At 37.4% G+C, this 17,821-nt stretch overlaps 1 protein-coding gene across 3 annotated transcripts in view; it reads left to right on the forward strand.

The window, feature by feature from the left end:
* Positions 1-17,821, forward strand: part of LOC124593678 (obscurin) — a 688,571-nt gene that overhangs the window by 505,560 nt on the left and 165,190 nt on the right. For all 3 annotated transcript variants that reach the window (XM_047131972.1, XM_047131974.1, XM_047131973.1), the window contains 3 exons: positions 3,916-4,109; positions 12,079-12,237; positions 14,771-15,015. In XM_047131972.1, the coding sequence (XP_046987928.1) occupies positions 3,916-4,109; positions 12,079-12,237; positions 14,771-15,015 (598 nt within the window). The remainder of the gene's footprint in view (positions 1-3,915; positions 4,110-12,078; positions 12,238-14,770; positions 15,016-17,821) is intronic.

The following is a 17,821-nucleotide window of genomic DNA, read 5'->3' on the forward strand; positions in this document are numbered from 1 at the left end:
TGAGTGAAAGTCATACAAAAAGTAGCGAAAAATGACACAGTACTCACTGCTTTCAGATGCTTAAAATGCTGATGAATGAGACTTACTTGTCGTTTTTTCACAATATACAGCTTACAAAGAAAAATAATGATGTATGTTGTAAAAGGTCAGTACATTATGATCAGCAGCAAACATTTATTTCTGGAGAGCAAAATTTTCTTAGTTGATTTACAACATGAAGGCAAAATTAAATGGAACTAGATGGTATAATATTTCCACCAACATCGGAACCACCACAATTTTTCAGTTTAATGTTTCTGCCCACATGAATTGTGTACAATTCATTGGCTTTTCTAAAAATACGAAACACTTTACTTTCTCCCTATTTCACGTTTTTATCCACATGATTTACTTACGATTAATCGGATTTTTAAAAATGACTTGACACTTTTCTTAACTTTCGTTGTGGTTATGATTCCTTCATTCAGATATTCGTTGTGTTCATGAAACACAATAAAATTCCAGTTTATTTAGATTGCAGCTTAATAATTAATTATTTCACGTTTCTGTCCACACGATTTATGCACGATTCATCGGATTAAAAAAAAAGTTTTTTTTTACGTTATGGTTCCTTCCTTCAGACATTCGTTATGTTCATGAAACACACACGTTTCAGAACACACGATTTTTATACTTTCGTTATGGTTCCTTCGTTCACACATTCATTCAGCTAGGATATGCATATCACACAACTCCTGTCACTTCGATTGTACACATCACACATGTATTTACATCATGGAGGTATACCTCCATGATTTACATTTACCTTCGATGTTATCGATACAACTGCAGAGATCGATACATGCTCTCCTGTAGTCGATCTAGGTTAATTACGTCACGATGACGCGACCTACGTCACTTTGACGTATGGCTCTCCTCACCCAGCGTGAAATGAATTTAGGTTAATTACGTCACGATGACGCGAACCTACGTCACTATGACGTAGGGTTCTCCTCACCCACCGTGAAATGAATGCTACCCATTCTACCACGAAAGGAACGGATTGCCTCATCTATTGTCAGATTCAAGCCTGGATGAAAACTACTTTTGCTTTTATTCACAAAGAAATTAAAAAAAGTCCTCACTTTGTGAAATGGGTCATGTTTTTCTTTGCCTTTGCTAATGAACGTAGCGTTGTCATTCAAGTGTAACATCGACAACATAGCGAAAAATCGATCGCGACTCAACAATTTACTCGCAAATCCTGTCTTCAAAAGCGGGTCTGTTGACCAATAATCACTGATTTTCGGCAATTTGACGACGCACATATGCAAAATAATACTGAAAAACCAGTAAATTTCTTGCAATTTTACTGCAGACCACTTATGCCAAATAGAGTTTATGTTCAGGCTACCTAGGCGTTTCATTGCCGTAATAACGTTACCAGCGTGCCGATTCGTTTCGCTTTTGATGAGCCGAATAACGTCGTCATCAAAGAAATAACTAAAATATTGAACCTCCTCAGTGGCATCTGAAAAATGCGATTCTACGCCGACTACTTCCTGGAAATCCGGTAGTGCTGGCTGATAGTCTAGTTCCGACCAATTTTGCTTTTTGTGCTCAGTGAGGCACATACGACCAGGTAGCACAGATGGTGACTAATGGACTGTACCACTGTCTGCATAGAAAAAATAAAGCTAAGTTTGGCACTGAGAGGTACTAAATTCAAGTGAAGTAATGAACACTACTCACAATACAAAATGCGGTAATAAACTCTTCACTTTATAAGCAATTGAGACACATACATACCTCAATCATCACTTGTACTTTCGTCTGGAGAGTACGAATCCTCTTTGTCAGAATCACCAATTTCAGACCCTGCATCTCCATATAGAATATCTAGGATTTCGGCCTCCGTCAACTCGCTGCGCGCCATTTTCACGATCGTAAACACCTGTCAATGAACTGCAGATAACTTCGTCTTTGCAGTGCTCACAACGGCTCCCACGATGAGGTAGCCGATAAATGGTAACCTCTTGCGGAAGAAGAATAAACTACCTCCACATTAGTTGACGAAACGGCTTCGGAGACGCGCTTACGGAGCCAAGTAAAGGCTCGCCCGTACGGTATACGGGCGCCGTCGCCAACGTCAGGGCGGCCGCGCCCGTATGGCGCCAAGCCAAGTTTGTAATACACTCTTATATTTATTTGATAGTACTGTATGAGCTGAGTATGGTAGCTTATTGAAAAACCTTATACTCAAGTATTTATAGTTAGTATGGACTACAGGAAGTCTTGAGGAAGGCAAATCCAATAAATGTTTATTTCTGGTATTGTGTACATGCACATCCCATCTTATGTTGAATTTTTCCATATTTTCTCTGTGATACATCAAACAGTTAGTCCTAGTAGTTTTACTGTTTTATTTTCATTTTCAGTTATGTTTAAATTAAAAATTATTTCTTCTGTGTGTGTGTGTGTGTGTGTGTGTATGTGTGTGTGTGTGTGTGTGTGTGTGTGTCTGAGAGGGAGGTTTTTTTTTCCGCAGCTGATTGGCATGGCACCAGTGATTAGTCATTTGCATCATTTTCGTGTTCTCAGCTAGTACACTTAGTAAAGTCTCTCCTTTTGATATTAATGTCATGTCATCAGCACATAGTACGTTTTTACATGGTATATAATTTGAAAAGTCATTAATGTAGGCAACAAACAGGAAAGGCCCAAGAACAGAGCCTTGGGGTATTCCTCTTTTTATTGGGAGAATTTCTGACCTCTGCTTACTTGCATATACAATCCATAATCTATTAGCTAAATAAGATTTGAATAAACTGAGTGATTTACCTTCTGTGCCATAATATTCAGACGTTCTGATGATTATGACATGTGACACTGAGTCAAATGTTTTGCTTATATCAGTAAGTGCTCAAAATATAGATAGATTTTTTTCATACACTTCATAAACATTATTTACCAAAGCTTCGACTGCTTTTATGGTTGATAGATGTTTATGCATATAATTTTTTAGTATCTTGGATGTGATTGGTACTATTGAAATGGGTCTGCAGTTATTTGAGAAGTTTTTATCACCATTTTTATTTACAGATAATACAACTGTGAGCTTAAGACATTCTGGGAAAATTCCTTCATCTAGTACGCTGTTAGACACTGAAGGAAGTGGCATTTTGTTTTCCTTTGCTATACGCTTTACGATGAAATTACTGAGTCCAAAATAATCTTCTGTTTTTGAATTGCTTAGTTTATGCATCGATTTATGAATGTCATTTAAAGTGATTGGGGTCTATGTAAATTTCTCAGTTGTTTGTTTTGCATAAGTTAACAGCGCTTGAGCATCTAATGCAGAATTATTGAGTGGAGTGGTAGTCCTGGCAATATTTATAAATTATTCATTGGATGTATCACAGTCAGTAGGGATACAGTTTTCTTTATTGATATTATTAATTTCAATTTTGTATGTAATCCAGTTTATTGATATTGTAATGCAATTATTTACTGTGTTTCACAAAATATGACACTATAATAGGTCAGTCATTTGACAGAGTGTGCAAAAATGCCACACTCAGGAAGCTAAGCAGTTACAAACATGTTCAGATATCTTTATCAAAACTAGTGCAGAAATTAAGTATTTATGTGCAGCTTACAAGGTATGAGGTACCTCTCAGAAATATTAATGCCATATGTTCCATCAGTATATGTGCACATCCACATCCTTTTGTCAGCGCTTTAAAATAGAAAATAGATGTGAGTATAATGTATGAACCTTCATTACAAAACAATATGAAGATTCAGTTCCCCAAAAACCTATAGATAAAGTCAAATATGATGTAACATTCAATTGTATATATATTTATCCTGTTTTCCATTTTGGAAGACATGTCATGCACAGAATTAACCAATTTTGGGCTTTATTATTTGTAGCAAGAGCAAGAGATGCACCTGAAGAAAAACCAGCATTCCTACACGGTCTGAGAGATGTTACAGTGGAGGAAGGTGACAGTCTCACTTTGACTGCTCCATTTATTGGAAATCCAATACCAGATGTGGCGTGGAGCAAAGATGGAACGTCTCTTTCACCATCCGATCGCATTCTGTTAACATGTGATGGAAGAAAGGTAATTAGAACTTTTGATCCAACTATATCATCCCACACTTGGAAAAACTGCGTATTATTATAAAATGGTGTACATTAAACTCAGTTCATGAAAACAACATGCATTTTCATGTTTCTCAGTTATGATCATTGTGTTAATGTGAAAAGATTGCTGTAAGATGCAGAAACAAGATTTATTTTTTTTTTTTTTTTATTTTTTATTATTTTTTTTTTATCCAGTTAAGATGTGATTCATTAGACCTGTAACATATAGGACCATTGCTTTGTGAGGATCTGTATTTTCACACATCATATTATTTACTGTATTTAGTATTTTCTAGGCTTATTTTTTTTTTAGTTTGGCTCCATATTCGGTATTAATAGTTACGTACCAAAAAGCTAGTTAAACTAACACACCCATTTGGTCAACAGTGCTCTGAGATGCAGATTCTGTGATGTATGTGTTTCAATAATATAGGATATAAGCAGATAGATAAAAAATCTACTCACCAAGTTGCAGCAGGAGGACACACATAAAGCTTTCAGAGCCAGTGGCTCCTTCTCCCAGCAGAAGAGTTGAAGGGGAAGGGAGAGGGATGAAGGAAAATGACTGGATAGGTTAAGGAAAAGGGGTAGAGTTTGAAAAAGTCATCCAGACCCCCTAGTCAGGGGAGACTTACCAGATGGGATGAGAAGGAAATATAATAGGGATGAAATTGCACCCATCTTGAGATTATGGTATGTTTAATCATTTGTGCCGTGTTTATAATATTACCTGAAGTTTCACTGTGAAGAAATTCATTATGCCCAGAATGAATTTTCATACTGCAGCAAAGTGTGTGCTGATTTGAATCTTTCTGGCAGATTAAAACTGTGTGCTGGACATGGACTTGAATGTAGGACCTTAGCCTTTCACGGAAAATACTCTACCGACTGAGCTGCCCCAGCATGACTCACAACTCACCCTAACAGCTTCTCCTTTGACAGTACCTCATTTCATACCTTCCAAACTTAACAGAAGGTATCCAGAATACCTAGCAAGGAATTGAGGTACTGGCAGAAGTGAAGCTCTGAGGATCAGTCATGAGTCATGCTTGGGTAATTCAATCCACAGAGCATTTGCCCATGAAAAGCAAGGATCCCAGGTTCGATTACTGGTCCAGCACACTATTTTAATCTGCTGGTAAGTTTCAAATTGGAACATACTCCACTTCAGAATGAGAATTCACTCTGTAAACTATACTCCAGGCTGTGGATCAGCCATGTCTCCACAATACCCTTTCTTGCAAGAGGGCTAGACCTGTAAGACATGCAGGAGAAGTTCTGTGAATTTTGGGAGGTAGGAAATGAGGTACTGATGGAAGTGAAGCTGTGAGTTTGGGTATTGAATCGCACTTGGATAGCTAAGTTGGTAGAGCTTTTACATGTGAAAGATAAAAGATTTAAATCCCAGTCCAGCTCACAGTTTAAATGTACCAGGAAGTTTCAGATTCATTGTATGTTGGGGCATACAGGATTTTACTGAGTCAAAGTGTGGCTTGAATTGATCTTATGAGAAGGAACAATTTGAACAATAAACAATACATTTTGTGTTAATCATTAATTATGCATATTCTAATATGCTAATGAAGAAATGTGCAATTAATAATAATAATAATAATAATAATAATTTTATTGTCATTCGGCCAATACAGCAATAGACAACGTCATATACATACTAAAATACAATTAATAGTTTGAAAGAAACAACAGGTTTCTTGTTAACATTATAGTATTATATTACAGTTGATAAATTCTCTTATGTCATAGAATGGGTGGAGGACTAGCCAGTCATGAATTGTTTGTTTGAATAATTGTTCAGGTAATTCTTGAACAGATTGAGGAAGTTTATTAAATAATTTGTACCCCATGATTTCGTAGCTGTTGAGTGACTTTGACAACCTGTGGTAAGGAATATAGAAGCACCTATTCCTTCTTGTATTGTGGCTGTGTACATTTTCTCTGGTTTTTGTTTCTGGTAATTTCTTCTTCGTATAAATTAGAACATAGTATATGTACAAGTTTATAACAGTCATGATTTTCTGTTCACAGAACAATGGTTTACAGTGTGCCTTATATGCAGAACCAGTAATTATCCTAATAGCTTTTTTTTGCAGTATTAATATGTCATGTACACAGCTAGAGTTCCCCCACAAAATAATTCCATATGTTATTATACTCTGAAAGAATGAAAAATAGGATGTTCTAACATATTTTTCAGGAACACAATCCATAAGTCGCCTTAACAGGTAAATAACTCTAGACAATTTACCACTAATATATTGTACATGTTGACCCCAAGATAATTTATCATCAATGTATACCCCCAAAAATTTGACATAACTTGGATCGTCTGACAGAAGCTTTTCTCTAAAGTTACAGACCATCTGCTGTGTTTTGTTTTCATTCAGCAGGAATCCATTTGCCTTGAACCAATAGGATGCTTGGTCAATTGTCTTTGCTGCACAAGTTTTAAGGCTATTGAAATCCTCACTAGCATGAAGAAATGTTGTATCATCTGCATACAACACAGTGGTGGACTTGATAAATGACGGCAGATCATTTATCATTATCAGGAACAAAAACGGGCCCAGCACAGATCCCTGCGGAACACCTACCTTGACTTGCTCTATACTCGACATTTCTAACCCTACACAAACAACTTGCTTACGATTCTGAAGATATGATTTTATTAATTTAAGGCTGTTATGTCTAATGCCATAGAATTCCAGTTTTTCTAGGAGTGGCTTATGCTTTACACAGTCAAAAGCTTTGCTTAGATCACAAAATGTGAGTTGAGCATAGCCCTTATCCTCAAACACTTGATGTAAGTATTTGACTACAAAGTCTATAGCATCCACAGTAGACAACTTTTTCCTAAAACCATACTGAGATTCACTAATTATTCCTAATTTTTCAAAATAGACAGATAGCTGTTGGTAAATTACACATTCCAGTATTTTAGAAAAAGCTGGGACTATGGAGATTGGTCTGTAACTGCAAGGTGAGTCCATATCTCTCTTTTTATATATTGGAATTACCCTAGCCACTTTGAGTTCTTCGGGAAAATATCCTTCAGATTGGCTGATTAGAGAAACAGGTGTGGGCAGGAGTAATGTAGCACTATTGCTAATATCTTCATGAAAATTTTATGCCCTGTTGCAGTATAGTGACAGCAGCTTTCTAATGTGGAAGATGAAGGAAAACAATCTTATGATTTACTACTGAAGGGAAAATTTGATGGCCATTGGCATGATTACCACCAAATTATCAGTTGGGATGAATGGATGTAGGCAGAGGGCAACTGGCAACACAGCATCCTGTTGCAGAGGATGTGCTACAGCATGACAGCTATGACCTTGGTGCCTGTTGCACCACACATGCCATCAGGATTCTTCAACCAGACACCAATTTCTCAGAACTCGTGCTACAACATGTCCTTGCTTCTCGGCACCCATCTGGGCTTAATTTACATTGATTTCTTTGAGCTCAGCATTTCTTCACAGTAGTTATCCCTCTCTTCACTCCATTTTAGTTTTCTACATCTTTCATTTATACAAAAGTCCCTCTAATTTTTTGTCGACAAAAGTCTTTATTCACCCTTGAGACCTCATATGTGTCAGGGAAAAGTGCTAAAACTTGTCTGGAAATCAGGAAAATATCAAGAAATTTCATTTGGGGAAACTAGTAGCAACTCTGAAGATGCAACTTAATTTTTAAGCATTTTTTAAATAACATTTTTACCATTTTTAATATTAGATTGTAAATCCTTGCAATTTTATTTTTTATTTTTATTTTATTTTTTTTATATAAAACTGAACTGACCTTTGAAATCCCTGAACTTTCTTCTTCTTCTTTGTCATCATTGTTTTCCTCTTCATATATAAAATGGTCATTGAGAGCATTACTTATGCCTCACTTCCTGAAAGATTTGACAATAATCTCTTTTCTCACTCTAGATTACGACTGTGTTATCCACTGACACACTTGTTTGATGGTAGATCGTTTTAAAGCTCCCTTCAGTGTGAATTCATGTCGGGTTTCATCTGTCATCCATTTGTTCCATTCCTCTCTCATAGGCACTTTAAATGGTTTATTTATCATGAGATCAAGAGTTTGCAAGTGTGAAGTAAGTCATCCCAGAATAACAGCAAGCTTTATGTTTCCCTGTCTCAGTTTTAACAGCAAGCTCTATGTTTCCCTGTCTCAGTTTCTCTTTCACAGAATTTTTGATATAACTATTAAACTGAGCTAGCACAAGAAGAGAACTCTTCTTCAATAAAGCACCTTTACTTCCCCCCCGCACTCTGTTAATCCATAATTTCATTCCAGCCTCATCCATCCAACCCTTATCATGTACATGAACAACATCACCTGGCAGTATTCCTGAAGGATTTGGCATTGTTTTGTGCTTGAAAATGATAACTGGCCCAACATGAAAGGACAGCAGTGTAGTGCATTTTCTCATGTCCACTTTTTTTTATAGTTACAGTTTTAGCACCTTTCATGGCAATAGCTCTATTACTCGGCACATCAAATGTCAGAGGACTTTTGTCCATATTCTATACTTGGCTTAGTTCCAAACTGGTTTTCTTTCTATATTGAATAATAAAGTGCTGGAAAGATAATATTTTCTCTTCATACTCTTGTGGCATTTTCTGAGATGTTTTGGTTTTGGTTGGCATACTAAATCAGTGACGCTTCATAAACCTGTAGCACCAACCAACTCCACCCTTAGTCTGTGAAATTCCACTGTAGCACTAGCTTACGAGCATGTATTTGAATCATTTTTGTATTAATTTCAAAGCTATTTTGACAGTGTCCTTGAATCCATTTCAATACATCTTCTTCTAGTTTTGGCCATTTTGCATTCAGTCCTCTATTTTCATATTTAGTCATCTTCATTTCTTTCAGTTCTTCTTTACTAGCCCACCAATTGCCAATGGCTTTTTCTGTTGGTGGAGGTCCGAAATACCACTCAGTTGTTCTGTTGCCATGTTCTTCTGCATATGCTGTTACCTTCGATTTATAGCCCATGTCATGTAAATACCTTTTATTTTTTCCATTATAAAACTAGCTAGTAACAAAAATATTGTACTGTTACTGATAATACAAATCACTTTCAATTTAAGTTCACTGGCACCGTAGACTGCAGTGACGCTTCATAGGATAGACAATATTCTGGGTTTGTGATGGCAGGATGGGATGGAGACAGTGTTAGCAAGGTTGTGAATCCCTGCAACTGGAAGAACGATATATGAAATGAAATACGGAGAAAACTGAATCCAAAAAAAGTCAAGTCAGGTGCATTTGAAACCTGATGCTACAACATAAGATAAAATGAAATGAATCTGACAAAATACACTCCTGGAAATTGAAATAAGAACACCGTGAATTCATTGTCCCAGGAAGGGGAAACTTTATTGACACATTCCTGGGGTCAGATACATCACATGATCACACTGACAGAACCACAGGCACATAGACACAGGCAACAGAGCATGCACAATGTCGGCACTAGTACAGTGTATATCCACCTTTCGCAGCAATGCAGGCTGCTATTCTCCCATGGAGATGATCGTAGAGATGCTGGATGTAGTCCTGTGGAACGGCTTGCCATGCCATTTCCACCTGGCGCCTCAGTTGGACCAGCATTCGTGCTGGACGTGCAGACCGCGTGAGACGACGCTTCATCCAGTCCCAAAGATGCTCAATGGGGGACAGATCCGGAGATCTTGCTGGCCAGGGTAGTTGACTTACACCTTCTAGAGCACGTTGGGTGGCACGGGATACATGCGGACGTGCATTGTCCTGTTGGAACAGCAAGTTCCTTTGCCGGTCTAGGAATGGTAGAACGATGGGTTCGATGACGGTTTGGATGTACCGTGCACTATTCAGTGTCCCCTCGACGATCACCAGTGGTGTACGGCCAGTGTAGGAGATCGCTCCCCACACCATGATGCCGGGTGTTGGCCCTGTTTGCCTCGGTCGTATGCAGTCCTGATTGTGGCGCTCACCTGCACGGCGCCAAACACGCATACGACCATCATTGGCACCAAGGCAGAAGCGACTCTCATCGCTGAAGACGACACGTCTCCATTCGTCCCTCCATTCACGCCTGTCGGACACCACTGGAGGCGAGCTGCACGATGTTGGGGCGTGAGCGGAAGACGGCCTAACGGTGTGCGGGACCGTAGCCCAGCTTCATGGAGATGGTTGCGAATGGTCCTCGCCGATACCCCAGGAGCAAGAGTGTCCCTAATTTGTTGGGAAGTGGCGGTGCGGTCCCCTACGGCACTGCGTAGGATCCTACGGTCTTGGCGTGCATCCGTGCGTCGCTGCGGTCCGGTCCCAGGTCGACGGGCACGTGCACCTTCCGCCGACCACTGGCGACAACATCCACGCTGTCGCGGCATGCTACCAGTGTTAAAGACTGTGATGGAGCTCCGTATGCCACGGCCAACTGGCTGACACTGACGGCGGCGGTGCACAAATGCTGCGCAGCTAGCGCCATTCGACAGCCAACACCGCGGTTCCTGGTGTGTCCGCTGTGCCGTGCGTGTTATCATTGCTTGTACAGCCCTCTCGCAGTGTCCAGAGCAAGTATGGTGGGTCTGACACACCGGTGTCAATGTGTTCTTTTTTCCATTTCCAGGAGTGTATGAAATCAGGTTTCAGGAACTCCAAGCAAAGGTGAAATTTTGTTGTAAATGTTATCAGAAGACTGCAGGAGCGATGCATCCAGAATAAATTGCTTTTGAGGCATTGAGAGATGACTAATGGTGACATAGAATGCTGAACACTTTGTAATAAAGGTAGGACTGTATAATACTAATGGGATAATTATTGGCTGCCACTGATTTTTAGTATCAAGTATTAACTCCTGTCATTAAAACCACTATTAAACTTTTGATATTATAGGGCTCTAAGTTTCAAATTAATGTAAAGTATCTGTATAAATCTTCAGAAATTATATGTTGCTGCTCTTAAAGTTGTAGCTGTCATTAGAAGAAAGGTAAGCGACCAGAAGCATTATGTTATACGAAATAATTATTTAATAATATTCATGTTTTCTAAGTGCAGAGATCTTATATTGATATGCTATCTTTATAAAAATTAACAAAAGGCCATTTGAGTGACCAGCATGTAAAGGACTAGCACCTTAACAAGAATATAAATGGTCATGTACTGTGTATGTGGTACATTTATAAGGTGCATTCAAGAAGTTTTCATTTGAAGGCCATACAGTCCAGAATCAGTATACCAATTAGGCAAAACTGGATTGAGCGTTGAGATAATCATCCCATTGATGAACTAGTTTGAAGACACCTGTTTGGTAAAACACTATGTCCTGTTGTGTGAAGAAGTCTGTAACTGTCTGCTGCACATTCTCATCTGACAGGAATGATTGACACTTCAAGGCTTCTTTTAAGGAATGGAATGCACAGTAATCATCCAGGGAGAGATCAGGACCTTAGACCAGGCACTCAAGTGTGCCTTTCTTTGGTTTGTGTGACTTCTGCATTACATTTTTGATATGGAGACTTGCATTATTATGAAGCAGCAACTCCCCTGTTGCACCATTCCACAATGGTGGTGTTTTTGACAGACATGCTGCCCCATACCCATTCTTCATTCTCTGATGGATGTCTTCAACTATTTGTCTTTCTTCAGCCAAGTAAAGAGAACAGCCTGTTGGTCCTGTTTCACCCAATTTGGTTATAACGTCGCCATAGTTCACATTTCCGCATTAAGTGCATGCTCATCAGGAAGACACGAACACCACACTTATCCCGTGGCTAAGTGTCATTGCTTATATACCTGTATTGGAATTGCAGCACATTGTATATATGCTGCAGCAATGCCCTCAAATGGAAACTTTTTGATCAGCCTTTATAATATAGATGATGATTAATACATACACATATTTAGTGCTTCTTTGATCTGCATAGGTTGGTTTGGAAATAAATCCAGCATCCCTTGATGATAGTGGTAAATATACATGCAAACTAGTAAATCCTTTGGGTGAAGATGAAACTACAGGCACTGCAACAATTAGAAAGATCTATAAAAAGCCAAATTTCACTCAGCGATTCACAGATCTCCAACAGGTAATTACGAGACATATTTTTTTATTGTTGTAATTACTATTAATAACCAGTTATATTTCGTGCAGTTCAACAAAATGCCACTGTCTAATTGTTTCAAAGTCTACTACACAGTTTTACCTATATTTTAAGAACTTTTAATTTACTTCTGGCACTTGAAACAAAGCAGCTTTGAGTGTATCTCAGAAAGTTGCATTGGTTATGTTGCAGCCCACTGACCAGTTTGCACTGAAATGTAAGTGATGACATTTCTAGGATGGAGAAATAGTGAAATTTGACTCATTAACTTGCATAGAAATTTTGTTTAGTTCTTTTGTCCCATTATTTCATATCACAATGGCAACAGATGCTGCTTTATTTTGAGTGTACGCCACAAGAAGGTAACCAGACTGCAAAATCCTGCTTGAAATGTAAAGAGACAGGTTTTGTTATATGGTATTAGAAGACAACAGGTCATATCATCTACCAAGAAAAGAGGAGATTTTAAAGTAACACTGTTTTCTTAGAAGAAAGACCTTACAATGATGCCACTGTTTTAGCATGGGTTAAAAAGTATTGTGCCATTTTTATATTTTTTAACTTACAAGAAGTGTAAGCAAAATTTACATAACATGTGGTGGGAACTTTGTTTTTGAATGCATGACATCAAGTAATCACATTCTATTATCTACTAGGCTGTGGCACGATGAAAGTTCTGCTTCTTCCGCCACTAGTGTATTATGAACTTAAACATCTTACTATTTCAGAAGTGTTTACTCCAAAATGGCCACAAGAGATTAAATCAAATGTTACTAGATATGAGCTCTATAATGGATGTGGCAAAAGTGACTATTAAATTTTGAAACATATTCTTCAGGCAATTGCCAACGGCAGTAATGTATTTTAAGAAATGCATTACACGGAGTTTTAATGTATTCATTTGTTATTACTAGCAGTTCTGGTCATAAACCAACATCTTGGTATGAAAGAGTGAACAATATTCATGACAACTGTGCACAAAGTGAAAATTCATAAATATGAAGATGTCCATTCAATACTAAAAGAATAACTCTGGATACTGAATTTAATTAATGAAAAAAATGTAAAAATACAGCAATGAAGCATTTGAAAGGGAATTAGAGATGGGCAAACATGTTTATCTTTGAGAACTAGTTCACTGGTGATCAAACAAGTTTTTGGGAAACATTCCTTTTTCCTTGTTCACTATTTCTTTTTAATCTAATTGTGCATCATACATGGGCTTTACACACTTGTTTCTACATGCAATTGAGCATGGGTAAGAGGTGGAGGGCATCATATTAGTAGGGTGATGTGATGGGCCAGTTACCACAAGCCAGGTACAGAGAGACCAGACAGGCTGAACAGAAGTATGTATTACAGAACCAGTTTATGACACAGTGCAGACCATGCGTCATCATCCACTTTTAGAAATAAAAAATTTATAGGTTTGATGATGACTTTGTAATTCTGTTAGAGACAGCAAAGAACTTGGAAGGGCAGTTTAAGAGGAGGATATGATGAACATCAACAAAAGCAAAATAAGTGTAATGGACTTTTGTCAAATGACTGTGCTGAGGGTATTAGATTAGGAAATGAGGCACTAAAACTAAGTGATGAGTTTTGTTATTTGGGCGGTAAAATAACACTGATGGTGGCCAAAGTAGAGAGGATATAAATTGTAGACTGGTACTGGCAAGAAAAGTGTTTGTGAAGAGAAGGAATTTGTTAACACTGAACATAAATTTGAGTGTTAAGAAGTCTTTTCTGGAGGTATTTGTCTGGAATGAAGAATTGTGTGGAAGTGAAATGTGCACAATAATCAGTTCAGATAAGAAGCAACGGGAAGCCTTTGAAATGGGGTGCAACAAGGGGGCTGAAGATTAGATGGATAGAATGTGTAACTTATGAGAGAGCACTGACTGGAGTTGGGGAAGAAATAAATTTTGTGGCATTACTTGATTGAAAAGGGGATCAGTTGATACAACACATTCTGAGAAATAAAGGAATCATCAGTTTATTGTTGGAGGGAAGTGTAGGGAGTAAAAATTGTAGAGGGAGACCAGGAGATGAATATAGTAAGTGGGAAAATGGATGTGGGTTTCAGTAGTTATTCAGAGATAAAGAGCTTAGCATAGGATAGAGTAGCGTGGAGAGTTGCATCAAACCAGTCTTTGGACTGAAAACCACAGCAACAAACACACAACCAATATTGAAACAAACAACATTTAGCTCAATGAAAATTTCACATTCATGTGGCTTGCATACACAGTATACCATGAATATTTCTTTAAAGAAAGTGAACTAACTATACTGTTGTTATCAGTTTCCACTCCCAGATAAATTTCATTATTTAGATTCTTAATTTACAAGTCCTATTTTAAGAAATAGATCATTTCTGCATTGCATTTCTGTGATTTCATCATAAGTGATGCTCTGGGAGGCTGTTCATAATTACCATTCGTGAGCTTATTACCTTGATAATTTTTTTGCATGTTATTCCTTTGACAATTAAAATTGTTTTACTTTTACATTGCAGAGACCAACGTTTGATGCGAGATTTCCTGCACGGGTTACAGGTATTCCTAAACCAGATATTACATGGTATTTTAATGATAAACCAATCCAAGAATCAGATAAATATAAAATTAAAAGGGATGGTGAAACGTGTTGTCTGTTTGTGAAAGATTGTCAGCCTACTGACTCTGGCCGATACAAATGCAAGGCAATAAACAGAGATGGTGAAGACTCATGTGAAGCAAATTTGGATGTAGTCGAGAAGATGTAAGCATTTAACAACACTTATAATTTATGAATTACCTGCTAGAAGATTCTATTAACATTAAGAGGTGGCAGAGTGGTAACCCTATACTTACTTTCACAAAGTGAAATCCCCACTACAAATAATAGGAACATTTAAAATAGAAAAGACTTGCCCTAGCTTTCAGAGCTGGAAGATAGTAATTCTAAATTTCAGAGCTTATATTTGCCTTTTTTTATCTAGGAACAAGGGGCTGATTGGGGAAAATTGTAAAAGGGTTGAGAGAGATCTATTTACTGTGAGTGACAGGAAACAAGGGAATTTAACTTCAGAAATATTATCTCCTGGAGATCAATAGTGGTGAATCATTCTGTCTGCTTGTAGTTTTAATAGTTTTTTTAAATTGAATTTTCAGCTGAAAAAATTTATTTGTGGATTCCTAAGATAACAATGCACATGACTATTTTATTTGTTATTTGTTTGTTAATGTAACATTGTTCTCTGGAAGGGTTTAAATTGTAGCCTATCAGTATGTGCCAGATTGATATGCACTAAAAACAATCAAAGTGTGCATGCATTTATGAACTAGAAGTTACAGAAATATGCACCTAAAAGGAACAAACCAAGGCAAAATAGGAACTCCTTACAGAGCTAGACAGTTAGAAATTTCTAACATCAACAGTTTTTGTTGCTGACTGTCATTATTTGTGCCTGTGTCTATATACTTCTAAATATGTGTCCAAATTCTGTGGAATAAATGACTTCCTTCCATTTGCCAAAACTTTTTCCAGTTTTGAACAGGTTCTTTTCATATAACTAAATATGGCAGTAGCTCACTCTTGCGTCCACATCAAGGGCATTTTGTAGCTAGTTTCCTTTCATACACAATGCCTGTTTCCATGTTCTCTATGAAAATGAGACAAATTTGGTAAAATATGCAATTTGTGCATTGATAAGAAATGATATGCCCTTAAAAGTATAGATTTTAAAATATTGCACCCAACAGTTTTATGAAAAGGTTAGATTGCTACTGACTACTTAGAGGATGCGTTAATTCACAGACGGGCACAATGAAAAGACTGCTAAACATTTAAGCTTTTAGACAAAAAAACCTTCTCCAGAAATAGAAAACATAAACACACATTCACATAAGCACAACTCACACAAAAATGGCGACTGTCTCTGGCTGGTGTGGTCTGAGACGGAGACAGTGGCCATGTGTGCCTGTATGTGACTTAGCGCCTCCCTGTGTGGAGCATAGCAGTCTATCCTCTTCATGATATTATTGTTATTTATTCTAGCATAGCAATCTAGCCTCTTCACATTGTTGTTATTTATTCTATCCTGGACTTTCATTTGCTTGACACATTGCATATATCTCCACATGCAATAATCTACTCTGTAATTATAAGGAAACACTATATATATAAAAACAGTGGAAAACTGGATGAAAAATAAACATTTACATGAAAATAAACCACTGCTCACTGAATAAACAAGTCATTGAGCTGTAGAGAATGTATACAAGACGACAGACTTATGAGCTGAATTTTTGGACTAGTACTTACTCAAAAACCTTTGTTTTAAAACTCTCCTATGTGAATGTTGTTAACAATGTTATACTTATGGAGATCTGCATTTGTGATTTTCAACACTTGTTTCTGCATTGCTACTAAAATGTCATGGAAACAGTGTCATCCCATGGTGAATTAAAGATAACTGAACGAATGAAACAAAATAAGTGTTGACAACACTTATTTTGTTTCAGTAGTTCAGTTAACCAGTATGCAAGCTACTGCTAAGTAATTAGGAATGAAATGCAGAGAAGAGTTTGTCCACATCATTTTGATGTAGTGTATTGTAATATGTGTTGCATTAATAATGATAGGAGGTCACATTTGACAGTGCATCAGCTTTAGTAATCTTTACAATTTTTGTAATGATTATCATCATACTTGATAAAAGAAATGAACCTACATGTGACTCTAAATTTACCTGGGAATTGTGCAGTAGTAATTACAACAATACATAGTAATAAAATTTCATCAGTAATAAACAGAATGCTCAGATAAATGCTGTATGAAGTGCTGAAATTCTCGTATGTTAAAGCTTTACATCTACGGTATTGGTACGATCAATATCATATATAACTCTGAAAGAACATATACAGGCTGACAATACTGATGGATAACTGCTGCATAAGGTTAGGAAATGAAGGCTTAAATAGGTGAATAAAATCCATTTTATGTGTTGAAGCTATGTAAGGGGAAAATTGCATGCTGTAGACACATCCAGCTCACATTTCACTTCCTTTTCAGTATTTTGCTGCAGTACGGGAATCCAAGATCCATTCACATTGAGACTTTCTTCTTTCTTATTGAAGCTGTTGTTATGTTTGTAGATTTTTATGACTTCCTTGAATAAGTCGATGTAGTAGCTCTTATCCACAGCTAGAAATATTGTGTGGGCAAATTTTCTATGTGGTCAGTCACAAACATTGTGTGCTCTTCCATGGCTGATTTCACCACCTGCCCCACATTGCAGTACCATTTGACTTGTAAATCACGTTTATGTTGTGACTGCACATACTTGCGGTAAAGACAATTTTCAGACCAACCAAGAAGATTAAAGAGTTTCAGACATCAGCAAAGGACAAAAAGGATCCACTTACAATTCAGGAATATACCGAATACTTAGTGCATGTGGAAAATTCTATTTAGGAATGACTGGATTATCCATCAACACCAGCATCATTGAACATAAATGGCATTGCAGGTTGGGGCAGGCAAACTGCCCATGGCAGAACAGTGGAACATGCATTGCATTATA

Source organism: Schistocerca americana, chromosome 2, assembly GCF_021461395.2.
Source record: "Schistocerca americana isolate TAMUIC-IGC-003095 chromosome 2, iqSchAmer2.1, whole genome shotgun sequence".
Taxonomy (NCBI): Eukaryota; Metazoa; Arthropoda; class Insecta; order Orthoptera; family Acrididae; genus Schistocerca; species Schistocerca americana.